This window comes from Dendropsophus ebraccatus, chromosome 2, assembly GCF_027789765.1.
Source record: "Dendropsophus ebraccatus isolate aDenEbr1 chromosome 2, aDenEbr1.pat, whole genome shotgun sequence".
NCBI lineage: Eukaryota > Metazoa > Chordata > Amphibia > Anura > Hylidae > Dendropsophus > Dendropsophus ebraccatus.
The window spans coordinates 157368639-157384047 of NC_091455.1; the positions used below are offsets into that span (position 1 = coordinate 157368639).

The window sequence follows — 15409 nt, forward strand, 5'->3', positions numbered from 1 at the left end:
GGTGCGCACAGTATGTGTGTACCCTTAAAGTATAATCTGTCAGCTGCAATTTATATTTCAGGGTACACACTACTTTGGTTTCCAGAAGCAGGGATAGGGATCGGGGAGAGAGAACACCTTTCAGCTTGCAGCACTTCAGGCGCTTGGGAAAGCCACTTTGACACGGTGTTCTTCAAATCACAAATGTTGCAAATTTGTGCACAAATGCTGAAAATTATGTCAGTTTGGTCACTTTGGTAAAAATAACTTCATTTGTTGGTGGATAGTGTCAAAGAGGTGCGGCCTAGGGCCACAGTGTCTTCTTGGTATCTGTCCCCATTTTTGTATTTGTGCATAATCTTCCTCCTCCCTGCATACGGATAAGGTTGCAGGGCCTTGCTTACGTCACAGAGCCCCACATACATCCTACGCCGATGCCGTGTAGAGCAATATCAATACACATACAATATATAATAGTGCATATTGCTCTGCACAGCACTGGCAGACAGCAGTCCCAGCACTGGCCAGTGTGGATAAGTGATGAAAGTTATTTGTGGGGAAACGCCTTATAGATTCTGTTAATCACCTTGGTGTTTGCCATGTGACTGTTTCAGCCTTTTAATTTTTTATGCCCTTATGATGGATGGAACTGAACCTTGATTGCAACTTAAGACTTCTAACAAAATTAAATAATACTGATGTAATAAATGTTATAACATTACATCAAATCCTTGTAGCCGTCCAACATTCATCATGTCGTTACACCGTTTCAGAACAACACACATCACTTCAACAGCTTTCTGTTGGAATAAGGGAAGGAAAAAAACTGATTAAAATATTTATCATTTTTATAAATACATAAAATGCCAAAATTATTAATAAGATGAAAAAATCTTAATCCTAGCAAACAATGTTCATAAAACCAGATAAAAAACACATTCACAAACCTTTTACCATATTGCAAAGTTATACTAAAGCAAACCAATCATACCAATTATCAGTGTAACGCTAGGAGCAGCACTTGCTAAAACGCCGCCTTACCATGTGTTCTGTGGCTTATATAGTGACTGCAGATGCTGAAACATAGATTTTTATCCCTCATATTCCAGCACCGGAGACAAGCAGAGAGCCAGAAACAAGTCATCTGGGCCGTGACTAGTCACATCTCTCTGCCTGTCAGTGCGCTCTGCAGGATTAACAAGAAGAGAAAACAGTTAGAAACTGCTTTTCCTGTCAATCATCCTGCAGACACGCTGACAGACACGGCCCAGAGAACTAGCTCCCCATTCTCTGCTTGTCTCCCGCACTGGAATAAAAAGCTTTGTTTCAGCAGCTGCAGTGACTACAGACAACATAAGGTAAGGCAGCGTTTTAGCAAGTCTTTCTGCCACTGTTCCTAGTGTTACAGTGATAAATGGCATGATTGGTTCGCTTTAAAGTTTAACTGTCATGTTAAAATATTTGGGCAGAAATCCATAGTGCAAACAATTTTAAGAAACTTTGTAGTAGGTTTTATTAGGCAAAAAGCACTTGAGCAGATTTTTTTTTTTTTTTTTTACCAGGCAAAGACATCTACATTACAGAGGGGCAAAGTGAAGACGGGTTGGCTGAGTCCATTGTAACCTATGATGTTGGGAAAGGCCGAGGGGGATGAGTGAGTAGAAAGAGAAGACAAGCAGCAATGCAGTTTGGAGACTGGGCATACAGAATGCTGGATACAGGTCAGACTGCTCAGTGCTGGTCTAGGAACTTGGTGAGGTACGATTGCATGCTGTTGTGCTGTGCAGAGCTGACTTTTCTCCTCTCCGTGCTCAATTTTTCAATAATACCACAATATCACTTTAAAATCTTTGCCAAGGAGAGACCTTTCTGATACATTATAACTACCTAGCATTTATCCCATCCATACAAGGATAATGTGAAATGTGGGTTTAACAAATGAAATGCCCCAAAAAGTTAAAACTAGCTAGTGCCAGAGTGATGATTTCTATGATCAACATGTGTTTGCGGAGCTTTCACAAGGCTTAAAATCAATTGTGGAGACTAACAGCAAACCAACTGCTACTTAAATTCATCATCGGCTGTATATAAGCTGTTTACACAAGGTAATGTAACCTAAAGATCAAAAATTTAAATGGTCAAACCAAAGATCCAATCAGCTAATCAATGGTTTTCGCGTTAGTTGACTGATTCCAGGCTGATTAAGGGCTAATGCACATGTCCGCAGAAACACGTCTGTGCATTGATGGTGTCCTGCCGAGTGGCCCTTGGAGCTCCAAGCATCGCTATTAACTATGATATCGGGAGTTCTGATACAGTTTGAAAGTTTGTGTTAGGGTGCAGATTTTGGTTTTGGCCTCAAAAATCTATTAGATAAATCTCTTTGTGTAAATGCAAGTTTAGTGTACTGACACAGCCGCACGAGTTAACGCAATAAAGGACGGCTGGACAGCAATTAAACTATTAATTACTGCAATGAAATGATGAATTCACATTGCATTTTTATTGTGTTGTGTGAACACAGTCTTAGCCTATGTTTCCACACAAATAACTGCTGGTGTTATGAAAAATAATGAGCAAAAATACTGTGTGGGAACACAGCCTTAGGGTATGTTTGCACATGTTGGAGTACCATTGCAGTTACACAATGAAGGACATCTGGACTGAAATGATTAATTACTGCAATTGAATAATGCAGTAATGCAATGAAAATGCATGTGTTAACACAGCCTAAAGGCCCCGTTCTCTGTTTAGAGTTTGTTCCTGGCTTTGGCTTCAATGACAGATAAATCTGTGTGCGTAATATGGGTCTTTTATAATCGTTTACAGTGCCTTTGGCAGGCACGAGGAAGCAAGAGGCCAGGCCACATGAAGCACATGAATCGCTGGATCTTTTATGGGGCCATGTTAAACGTACTGCTATATCGCTGTCACTTTCATATAGGCCAATTACTGGCTGCAGTAGTGTTTCTAGCAACCTTCCTGGCCGATAATCGGCCTGTGTTAAAGGGCCTTTAAGCTAGCCAATTATTGGGCAAAAGTGCATTTGCCAGCTAAAAGTGTCTTTACCCACCTTCTACTAACGAAAAGTGAACGGAAATTAACTTTGGACAGGATCCTAATATACCTTGAAGGGGTGGTGTCACAAAGAAAACTAGGTCTATAATGATGCATTATGTTAAATGATACATATTCCAAATTTACAAGCATTTCTTAAGATGTCTCATTTAAGATACAGACTCACAAATCCCACATGTGCTACTTAGTTCCATAACCTGTTGCCTTTGGTAATGGCCGTTAGGCATCCACTTTCTAGGGACGCTCCCGCTCAGTGCTATCCCAGTCACATGATCTGTCTGATTAGTACTGGCAGTTGGTTTTCACTACACATGCAGCAAGGGAGATTGTGGTAAAGTGTCTGCACTGTTGCATGGCATGGTAAAACTAACAATTTTAGGAGGTAGATGAAGGCAATACAGATATTATGCCGGTAGTAGTGGTGCAATAAGGGTGATTGGAAGAATCAGTAAATCTGCAGCCCATCCTCTCCTGCTCTCTCTCACCAATTGGTACAGAACACTCAGACCCGAACAAGTTTAAACTTTTGACTTAAATTTATCAAAATGTCAAAGATTTTTACAAACGACAGGTACACTTTAAGTTACTGTAGATTTACCAACACTATCTGCTGGAAATTTGCTTCAAGCATCTATTACTTTAGTAGTAAGCATTTAACTGTGCTAAATGCAAGTCAACAAATTAATAAAAAGCAATCATTTTGAAAAAAACAAACAAAAACAAAATGAAGTACCTCCAATTCTGCAACATTTACACAGGCTTTTTTGGAGTATTTCAAAAAATCCTACAAGAAGAAACACATTATTAATTTAAAAAAAGAAAAGGAACAGCAGATACACACACTTTAGCCACATTCTCTCCAATAGGTAAGTTAGGATAACTACTAGATTTAAAAAAAATGTGAAAAGTGTGAATAATGTCTGTGAGGAATATGGACAGCCTTGTCTTTATTCATGAATATGTAAAATTATATAATATGGTGTGCTTTTATATGAATTTGTGCAATGGATATTTCATTTATTGAGTGTTATGGTATTTTTGTGCAGGCGTAGAGCTGATTCAAGATAATGATATGCTAAGATATACTGTCTGTTTACCTTGTAGAAAGACCAAATGCTCTCTGCAAGTGGCAATAAGCATGGAGCTGCAAAAGAGATTGCGGATTAACACCTCTAAGGCAGGCTTAAAGGGGAAGTCTGGGCAAAATAGTTTTAAGATGGGAACACGTCATGCTGTAGTAAGTGCAGAGAAAATGCACTATAGGTGCAATTCCCATAATAAGTGTCTATTAGTAATTTTCATAACTTTTGTTGGGCAATAAAATATCTTAAAATTATTTTGCCTGGATTTCCAGACTAAACAAATAGCCACAGAAAAAATGTCATAGTGTTGGGTATGAAAGGGGATATCACAGGGAGTCCAAATATGGTCTGTCTACTTGTCCTCATCATCATGTAAGGGATATCTCAAGTCCTAAATAGCCAAGGCATATAATGTTTGATATACTCTGAATCAGAATGTTAAGATATGAATTATGAAGAAGGGCTGGGGCCCGTTCTGTCTCCAGGGGAACCTAGGAAAGTAGCTTTATGATATTTTCAGGCGTGTTTCCTTGTCGGATAAGGAGGCTTGACACAGCAAAGTTTTGAGTTGGTATTTTGCGCTTGTGGGTCTGGCAGCGGCCGGTCGGTCACGTGTATGACAACGGCTAGTGGGTCCTAACAGAGCAAAGTTTCATGTTTGCGTGCTTCAGTGTGTATCTGGCAGTGGCCGGTGGATAACATGTATGACATCAGCTGGTGGGTCCAGACAAAGCGAAGTTTCGTGTTTGTGTTGGCCAATGAACAGGGAGTGTTCATGGCAAAGTGGGTGTCTGAGTGTGCGGAAAGATGTCAGGTGGTGATTTAGGCTCGAGTTACGGCCTGGGAGCATTTTTTGCTGGAGTCCAAGAAAGGGGGCATACCACCAGATGGTAAGCTCACGGCCTGGGGCTACGATTCGCGGTGTGGGAGGAAGGGGAGGGGATAGAGGTTCCCCACATGTATCAGCACTAGAGGACTCCGGTCCTATTTGAGCACACAACCCGCTGTCTCCATGCCTTAGGGTCGTTTTACACACACAGATTTATCTGACAGATTTTTAAAGCCAAAGCAAGGAACGGACTATAAGCAGAGAAAGGGTCATAAAGGAAAGACTGATATTTCTCCTCTTTTCAAATTAATTCCTGGCTTTGGCTTAAAAAAATCTGTCAGATAAATCTGTGTGTGTAAAAGGACACTTAAATCCGGGATATGCTGCAAGGGTGACGTCCTCACACTGAAAAGTCCATTACTAGGGGAGGGCTGTAAAGGTGGAGGTCAAGACTATTCGTAGCCAGGCAAACTGTGGCTTCTGCTTCCTAATGTTACTACACTGTGTAGCTCCATTTGATGGGTCCTCTCAGCTGCACCATGTGTATCCCAGACTGTGCATATCTATATATACATATACACTACACATTCACAGTTCTGCCTCATGCACAGTTCTCCACAATCACAGTAGTAATGCACATACACTACACCTCCACACACATATATTCCAGCAGTGAATATGCCCCACACATACATAACAGCAGTGATTACACACCACACAAGTTATACCTAAAGTGAATACATCACAGACATACATTTATCCCAGCAGTTACATGCATGCTTCATAGTTCACTTACAGATCCCGTATCAAATACAGTAACCAACCCTCCAGAGTGCACTGAGAGGTGGCAGGGAAAGTGACTTCCAAATACCTAATATCTCTAGTAGCTTTAATCATAATCTTTCCGAGGCCCACTGGAGGGCTGATATGGCAACATATATTCTGACCGTACAATTTATGCATGCACACATTATTAAATACATAGTCACATATAGGTACATATACAGATTATATAAACAGATAGAACTACCAGATAATACTAGTGGCGCCTTTGTTGCACCACTCCCAGATCCTGTTGCTGGCTGTCATCTTCTGCTGTAAACAGCTATTCCAGCTTCAACGTCACAATCCAGCTGAGAGATTGCCCTCTCAGCTAGTCAGTGACTGGGGTGGTGTTCTGTCCCAGTGACTGATTGGCTGAGCAGGCACTCACTCAGCCAGGTATGTGATTTGCAGCTAGGAGAACTGTCAACAGGACTCGGGAGCGGCATCATGTGGCTCAAGGATAGGCAAGTTACATTGTTTATTATTTCCTGCACCCCCCTGCCTGTCTGCATTTTCTCAGTTTTATGAGATTTCTCTTTTAATTACTTGTGCTAGGAATGCTATTTTTTTTTTTTTTGCTTTTGAGTAAGAAGTCAAATCAGGAAAAGGGATGATCTGAACAACCCTTGGAGTGGGTACTAGTACTTGCATAACATTTGCAAAACAAACAGCAAAATCCCTGTTCTCAGGTTGTGTGTGATATTAAAAATCAGCTCTATTCACTTTAATGGTACAAACACACACACCGTATACGCAACAAATCTGCAGCAGATTTGATGGTGCAGATTTGATGATGTGTTCAGTTATTTAGGTGTGTGTGTTTGTACCCTAAAGAAAACTGGACCCACACTGAGCACAAGAGTGGTTCTGTTTCAAGAAGAAAGTGGACATGTTTTTCTAAGCCTGGATAACTCATCTAAGCAAGTCTGTTTCTTCAATAAATATCGAAGTTGGCACGCAACTTTATCCAAGTTTTTAACTTTGGCCCACTGTGTTTGACACCCCTGCTCTAGCACGTTTTTTATGTTAATTTATTTTTAAATGCCTCACGGACTGAGAACATTCTGACACCATGGCAATAATTACCTTTAAAAGCAGTTGATACTTCATTATTCTTTGTACAGGTTTAATTAGCAAATCTGTTAGTTGAAGTCGGTGGCCCAGGCGCTGTTTTAAGTCCTGAAAGGTGTTATAATAAACCAAAAATTAATGCATGAAAAACAAAAAATGTATTTGTTACTTAAAAAAGAATGGGTTACCTAAATTTTTTTTCCTTTACTGATTAGAGTTTGTATTTTCTGGCTGTAATTTTTAATTTCACTTTTTGTACATTGTTATGCAAGCTGCCATCCTGTCTGAGCTTTTTTAAACAGCATTTAGTGACATGCTTTACAGTAAGACTCATGGACATAGACAACAATAGACAGTCTGTCCCTTGAGATGAACGAGAAACATCGCTGAGCGCGTGCTGTGACCTGTCAAGCGCTCATTCCACAAGGAGCTGCTATTGTTTTCTCTACTAGTGTAACATGTTGCTGCAATGCTATACAGATCTCTTTCCAGCAGCCTTCTTTTACCACCACAGATAAAACATGAAGTCTCAGTTTAGTTTTAGCCCCAGTGGTGAGAATAAAAATTGCAAGATTTCAGATTTTATAGTATAGACTGTAAAATAGAAAATTGGGGGGAAAAAAAGTCACAAAAAATCCCTAAAAAATATATTTGACATAAATTATTTAACGTGTCACAGTTTCTAAGGACTTTGGAATGAGTGAAAGCTCCTATCCTAGTCGTCAGCTATAAAGCCTTTTTCTCGGCATCATAATGATAAATGATGCCTGAAGGTCTGGGACTCCACCGAGCATTAAATTAACAAAAAAATAAAAAATGGTTATAATGTTAACTGTCATAATGAAACAATTATTAAAAAAAGCAAAAAAAAACTAAATATCTATAAATATAAAATGTTTTAGATTCATAATCATTTAACTGGCTTTCTTGCAGTAATTTACAATGCAGTTATTGTATATACAGTACGTGTTTTAACAAAATGGTAGCTTGTTAATATGCATGAGACATTTCACACTTCAGCCATTTTCTAAGAAACAGACTGGTCAATCATGTAACATTAAATAACGTGGTGAATTTGATTGGAACTGCAGTGATGGTACTAACCAATTTTAAATTATATATATATATATATATTAGCAATCAACACTGGACAGCAGAATGCTGCAAGCTGCGTTCCGCCACCCAGTACCCCAATTAAAGCACTGCATGCTTTGAACTGTACCATTCAAATGAAGAGAAATTTTGAAGCCCGCTCTAAATAAACGATGAGCCCAGGAGCAGGCATTTTCCCCATCCTAAGCTGATGGTTGTCACTTTTATTTGGGCCAACTGTCTGACGCAGAAGCGTTTCTAGCAACGTCTCAGGCCGATAATAGTTCAGTGTAAAAGGCCCTTCACTCATGTTTAAAAAAACTAAAAGGTATTATTTAAATGAATGTTGACATGGGCCTCAATCATAAATGTAAAGATTACACACAAAAGCCTGATGACAGATGCACTTACAGGGGTGGCTACTAATGAGTTTAACTGTAAAAATACCACAATTTGAATTAACTTACCTCAAAATAAGTGTCAATGTATTCTGAAACAATATGCTCAGAATTGGGTTTGTTTTGGCAGTAAACTATATACATATGTAATCTCCTTTCCTGTAACAGAATAAAATTCAATTAATAAACTCTTACTAATTCTTTTTTATCCCAAACATTTTTAATGAACTCAAATTATTATTGGTAACTCCACTACCTAAAATTAACTGGTAACTAATTTTTTATAAAACTTCTGCTCAAGTAATAATATTAATATACTTAAAGTGTCACTGTCGTTACAACTGTCCAAATCTAAAACAGTAGTTGTGATGTAAAGCAAGTTTGCAATTTACATTCATTATTATAATTTTTCTTACTTGTCATGGAAAACACGGCACTTCCAGTTTTCTCACTGTTTCCTGTTTTTTGAGGAAAAAAAGTCAGAAAACAGGAAGTCCTGTGTATCCCAGGCCAGCTAAGCACTCGCAGAGAGAAGGCAGTCATGTGATTGATGGACACAATGAGCCGTGACTCTCTGTACTGGCCGGGATTCCTGTGTTTAGTCTGTTTTTTTTTTCAACCAGTAAGAAAATCTGCCTTTAGGAGACTGGACCTGGATTTCTGCTAAGTTCAGCTTTGTTTTACAGCATGATAACAACAACAACAAAAAATAATGAATGCTAATTGCAAACTTGCTTTACTTCACATCTACTGTTGATTTAGATTTCGAAAGTTACAACAACAGTGACACTTTAAAAACATCCAGTGTGCAATTAACTTTTATTAAAAATTTTGCTCTGTATGCACTACAAAATGAGGGTAAAATTTCAGTCACTAGGGATCGCCCATCCACTGAATGTGCTGGTTTTTCACTTCAATTTGTTCCTAGTAACTAGGACTGTGGAGTTGGTAAGCCTCAGTTCAAATTCTTGTATTTTATCAGGCCCTGACAGGCTCAGCAGCACTTTTTTTTGTAATGTGCAGAGGTTACAGCTAGTCTCCAGCAACCATGTCTTGAAGAAATCACTACAAACTTAACATTTAGCATACACAAAGGAAAACTGACCATGAGAGGTGACACTGCACTGACGGGGCACAGGGATGGGTAAGTAGGACTTCTGTATTATGTTCCCACCTCCTAACCCCCCTCGATTTTTCACTGTTGCTTGGAGTTGTCCTTTAATCACTATCTCACACAGCCTGCTGCAGTCATAACACCATCTCTTTTGGCTTCTACTCCTCCTTCTCTATATTACACAGGATATCTCCATATTATACTGCTGCTTATATCCAATTATCCAGCATCCAGGAAGAGAACAGCACAGATCTCACCCCACACAATGGTCTCTTCCAGCTCAGAGAATCTGCCAGACAGTGAGCTGCGTATTTTCCATCCTTATTTAACAGGGCCAGTGCATTATTACTAATATAGGAAGGAAATGCGCCACCATTTCAAACTAAGGTCTTATTAACACATTCCATAATTACTGCCAATTGATTTCAATTGGGCTATTCACATGATCAGGATATTACGAGAAGCAATCTGATGTGCAAAAATTGGATAGCTGATGCTCTACAGATGCACAGATATTAGCATTTTTTTTTTGCGAACTGCAAATGTTTATAGTGGAAAGAATATACAGGCTAGAAGAAAAAAAAAAACACTGAATGCGCGCATAAGGCCTAAATGTATTTGAGAAAGTGCTTATATATCTGGCCTCACCAGTGACAATGGGCAGGACCACAAATCACTATATTAGTGCAGTGTACAGAACATTCCTCTACTGCCAGCCTTAGGCTTGCAACTCTAGTATCTCATACCAGTAATAAGATTGCTCTGTCTGCTACCAGTCTTAGGCTTGCAACTCTAGTATCTCATACCAGTAATAAGATTGCTCTGTCTGCTACCAGGCTTAGGGCCAGTACACACGGAGTAAGACTGGCGGAATTCCGCTAGCCTCCATGTCATACTTGCAGTCTATGGGAGGCTCGCACGCCTCCTTTCTCCGCATGGAAGAATTGACATGTCAATTCTTCCAAGCGGAGAGGCGAGGAGAGAGGAAGCACGCAAGCCCTCCCATAGACTGCCTGTATGACGTGGAGGCTGGCAGGATTCTATGGCAGAGAGTTTGGCTGCAGAATTTTGCCAGTTTTACTCCGTGTGAACTGGCCCTTACAATTTCTTCCTCTGTTATCAGCCATAAAATTGCCATTTATTCTGCCTCTGCTACCAGCCACAGGATTGAAGTCATACTGAAGTTACTTAACTTGCCTTCTCTCATCTGATGAATCTACAAGCTGGCTTTATGAGTTTATGATATATGAATACTAATGTTTATTTTCCATAAAAGATGGGTTAAAAAATAAACAATACCCTTATCTGACAGAAGTGTCCCTTTAAATTAACATGTTAAAGTAAAAGGAACATCAAACTGTTTGGAGAGACAACTCTGTCCTTAGCCTTCTTTGGTACACACTATGATACCAAACAACATAGTGACTGACTGACTGATTACAAGTGTGAAGACACCCATAATGCTAATTACAGGACACAGTTGTTCGAACTGCCCACATCATAATCTGCCATCATTTTTTGTCAAGGCCAGTTTCATTATTTTATTTTCATATTATAGCTGGTATATATTCATATTATACTGATTTTTATTTTTTTTTAATTTTTTACACTTACGTGTTTCACAATTAAAGGTGCTAGCCTTTCTGGCTCTCCCAAACATTTCTCTAGTTCTCCCATAAAGAACCTGCCGGAAAGTAAAACAAATGATTTATGCATCTTAACAGGTCACATCTACCTAGTTAATTTTGAGAAGTACATTTCTATTCATGTTTATTATAAAAAGTTAGCATATTTGTACAGTTTTTCTATTATCTGTTCCAAAGGAAACATCATAAGCACTTACTTTATAAAATACAAAAAGGAGCAATATCTCCTATAAGCTATGAACTGTTGCTACATCAGGTAACAAACGTTGCTAACCCCTTCATGACCAAGATTCATTGTGGCACGTATGTCCAGGTCACACTAAAGCATTGCTATGCATTTACTCGTCCTTGCTTTCCAAGAGCCATAGTTTTTATATTTTTTCACCTACGGGGCTGATTGGGTGGTTCAGTTTTTGCACCATGATCCATAGTTTTTTATTGGCACCATAATGGTGTACATTGCTTATACTGGTCATTGCCATGCTATTGACTGGCACTAACTCTGCAACTAGAGTCTACCTGAGACAAACTGTAGGAAAAGATGGCCAATTGGACAGCACGGGCATGGGCAAGAGACCTAACGCTGTCAGGAAACAACGATTAGTTAGCGACAGGTAGCGCTCCTGTCACTGACACCTTGAAACACAGCGATTGGTATACTGTAGATTGTGATGTTTAAGGGGTAAATAGTTGACAGCAACGCAATTGCTGCTGTCTGTCATTAGACCAACTGCTGGCACTTTAATGTGTCAGGTGCTGCTCACACTGTAGAAGCACCCTTAAAAGTCCCTCAGCCCCTCTATGATGCAGCTCCATTGATTTTAATGGAGCTGCATCATAAAGGGGAAGGGGTTTCCTCCCACTAGAGGAAGGCCGTCCTGCCTCCAGTGCCTCAGTCCCGGCCAGTTCCCGGGAATAGAATGGCGCTATACGCTAGAACCGGGCCGTGATTCAAAAAATTCCCCTGCCAGCGCCAATCTATCCATGGCCAAACGTAAAGCGAATGTACTGACGGTTGTAATACCACACACAACCTGAGGACAGATGTGGCCACGATTTTAGCTACATTTAACCATATCCTTGGTAACACCTTTAAAATGAAGCTGTTCTTTCAAACATTTAAAAAAAAAAAAATGTTTGCTTAAATTAAACCCTTCAGAGTGGTGACACTGATTTTAGTGCTCTTACTGCTGTTACTTAGCTCCTAGGTCTCACCCAAATGGTGCACACTTATTTCACATTCTCTTCATTTCAGGAAATGAGACCAGACCAATGTTGGGATGCTTGCCAGTATAACACACCGGGTCCCCCACATAGTTATCAGGTCAATCACTGTACAGCACTGCAACAAGTCTTCTCCACTATTTCACAAGTAAATGCTGGTGAAAGTAAACTGACTGAGCATGTTGGCACTGTGCTGAGAAATGATTTACATTACATTATTATAGGATGGCATGTGGAGGGAGAAAGGGCTACTCGTGATGAGTTTGCAAGGTCCTATAAGAGCAAAATTGAAAAAACATTACCAGCAGAGCAAGGATGTGGTTACACCAAACTGATGATGCAGAGATGAGAAGGAATCCCTGATTTAACTTTCAGACAAAATATATTTCCTCTGGAGTAAGAATAAAGGCCCTAGACTCCCAACTTTTAGCATTAATTAACTTATTACTGGAGACAAAATTCCCCTACTTTTCTTAAAGCTATATTTTTTAAATGAAGTCTTGTACACCAAAGTCGTTATACTACAGATATCACTATATTTATGGTGTGCATCTCCTTAGACTGCATTTGACTACGTTTTTTGTCTTAACACTAGTGTTACAATATCTTCTTTAAAACAAAGACTCTCTCACTGACATATCATTAACTTTTAATGCTCAGTATTCATGGTGTACCTTGTCCCCTACCTTTTCACTATAATCACAGGTAGAATGCAACATTACATTTGTGGACTTCTTTTTGATAATGAAAGAATAATTTCACCAGTTTTGATATAAACCCTATAAGATACAGTTAATGAATATACCTTCAGAATATTCATATTATGCCATGTCAAACATGCTCACCATTTATGTTACAACCTCATGTTATAATAATTTCTGCTATATGATATCTACATGTCTGTCCTATATCCATAGTCCCATTGGAGGTAATTCCAGTTTAGGAAGATTGTGGTCATTTGAGTCATTTTGACTTTGCTGTACTAAATACCTTAGGGCATGGGTGTCAAACTGCTGCACTTCGGCTATTGCGAAAATACAATTCCTATCATACCTAGACAGCTAAAGCTTTGGCTGTCCAGGTATAATGGCACTGACACCCCTGCCTTAGGGAATCACTTCACTGATGTATGCTAGGCACCATATAGTCTTGTACTCTTACACATACTTATTATTTCTGTATGAGGACTCTCACTTTGCTATTTCATCATCATTATTTCTGTTTATGATATTAGCTGGTCCTGGATTCGGTATATTAGTACAATTTTTGTTTTATGTAAGTCATGATGTTAATTATCAAGTTATTATTATTAAAGATGAGCGCAAATCATGCTCTGTTCTGTCTGAGCCAGAGTGTTTGGTTAACAGTAGCTGAAGTTGTTGGATGTAACATGCTCGAGTTGCGCTCATCTCCAAGTACCATTACCGAGATTAAGCGCTATGCTCAGGCTGTGCAGCGAATTGTAAATCTGCTGTAAAAAAGCATCACTTTTACCACAGTTTTAGCAAACTGTGATTACTTTAAGACAATGGATACCCGGGAATTTGTTCAAAAATGTCTCTTGCCTGGAGCACCTCTTTAACCCATTCCCATCAAAAAGATACAACTGTATGTTCCTTTTTGAGGTGTGGTCCCGCCCAGGAACGTACAGTCACATACCTGGATAAAAATGGGTGCAGGAGCTGCACCTGCTCCATCTGCAGCAGGTGATGGCCATCAGTTCCAAGATCTGGGCTGATCAGTGCTGCAATCAGTGGGATTGGAGCATTTATAGGGCAGAAGAGAGAAAATTCTCCCTCTCTTACCCATTGGGGCTACGTAAAGCAATCGCACAGCCCCAATGGTTGCTGTTACACATATTTAGTAGAAAAGTCACAATATGTCACAATAAATAAAACTTGGAATTGCTAGAATAAGTTATAAAATTATGGGGCTATAACCACGCAAGGTGAGACAGGTTAAAATGGGCTCTGGTCCTTAAAGGGGTACTCTGGCGCAAATCTTTTTCTTTTAAATCAGTTAGTTTCAGAAAGTTACATAGATTTGTAATTTACTTCTATTTAAAAATCTCAAGTCTTCCAGTACTTATCAGGTGCTGAATGTCCTGCATGTTTTTTCCAATACTGGAAGGCATACACAATATGTTTGACCACTTTCTTCTTTTGTAGCTGTAAACTGACCAGATGTTTTATTCATCTAATAATGTTCTAATTCTAAATGTAATTAATATACACAGTAACACTAAGAATAAAAAAAAATGTGTACTTACTCTCTGTGCCAGTCGTAAATTTGATGGATATTCCCAAAAATAATCTTATCCTTTCCTTTCATGTCATCTGGAACACCATCCTCCTTCATGAGTGCCATATAGCCCTGTAACAAATCACAGAAAAAGTTTTAATCCATTAATATCAAAATTGACTGCAGTTTATATTTTCAAAGATAAATAAATCAATGCTAAAGGATCTTTAAAAAGGCGATCACTTAACAGACTGAAACGATTAGAACTTGTCACAACCATTTACATGTTCGCCCAAGAGCTCAAGTTTATAAAACCACATTTAGAATCCTCTGTAATTGATATACATTAGGCTGCAGTTACACAAAGCAGTTTTTTGGAAAACAACCACTGCAGGTTACAAATAAAATCCAGAAATGGTCCCTCCTTTATACTTCCAATTCCTTTTGAATCCATTCTTAGGTTTGGCTTAAAAAAAAGTGTTTTGTGTTACAGCAGCCTCAAAAAGATTTTGAAAAAAAAAAAAAAAAAACACCCCATGGAGAAAAGTTTGAGTTGTGTCACTTTGAGCGATCACCCTCTTTCTCAAGCATGCTTGTTAAAGGGCAAAACTAACTGGATAGTATCAAGAGGGTCGAGGGGCTTACTGGTTACTGCCAGGGCTAATGACTGCACCCAGTAACTGTATAATCACAGAAAAAGGACTAAAAGAATACTTAATGTCCTGAATAACCCCATCAAAGGGGTACTCCGACAAAAACAATTTTCTTTAAAAATAACTGATGTCAGAGTTATATAGATTTGTAATGTACTTTTATTTAAACATCTCAAG

General features: G+C 39.0%; 1 protein-coding gene across 3 annotated transcripts in view; it reads right to left on the minus strand.

The window, feature by feature from the left end:
* TRIO (trio Rho guanine nucleotide exchange factor) overlaps window positions 1-15409 on the minus strand; it is a 217794-nt gene that overhangs the window by 25054 nt on the left and 177331 nt on the right. For all 3 annotated transcript variants that reach the window (XM_069958561.1, XM_069958563.1, XM_069958562.1), the window contains exons 41-46: window positions 14608-14711; window positions 11083-11152; window positions 8424-8513; window positions 6880-6972; window positions 3791-3841; window positions 702-779 (exon numbers count right to left, since the gene is read on the minus strand). In XM_069958561.1, coding sequence (XP_069814662.1) covers window positions 702-779; window positions 3791-3841; window positions 6880-6972; window positions 8424-8513; window positions 11083-11152; window positions 14608-14711 — 486 coding nt within the window. The remainder of the gene's footprint in view (window positions 1-701; window positions 780-3790; window positions 3842-6879; window positions 6973-8423; window positions 8514-11082; window positions 11153-14607; window positions 14712-15409) is intronic.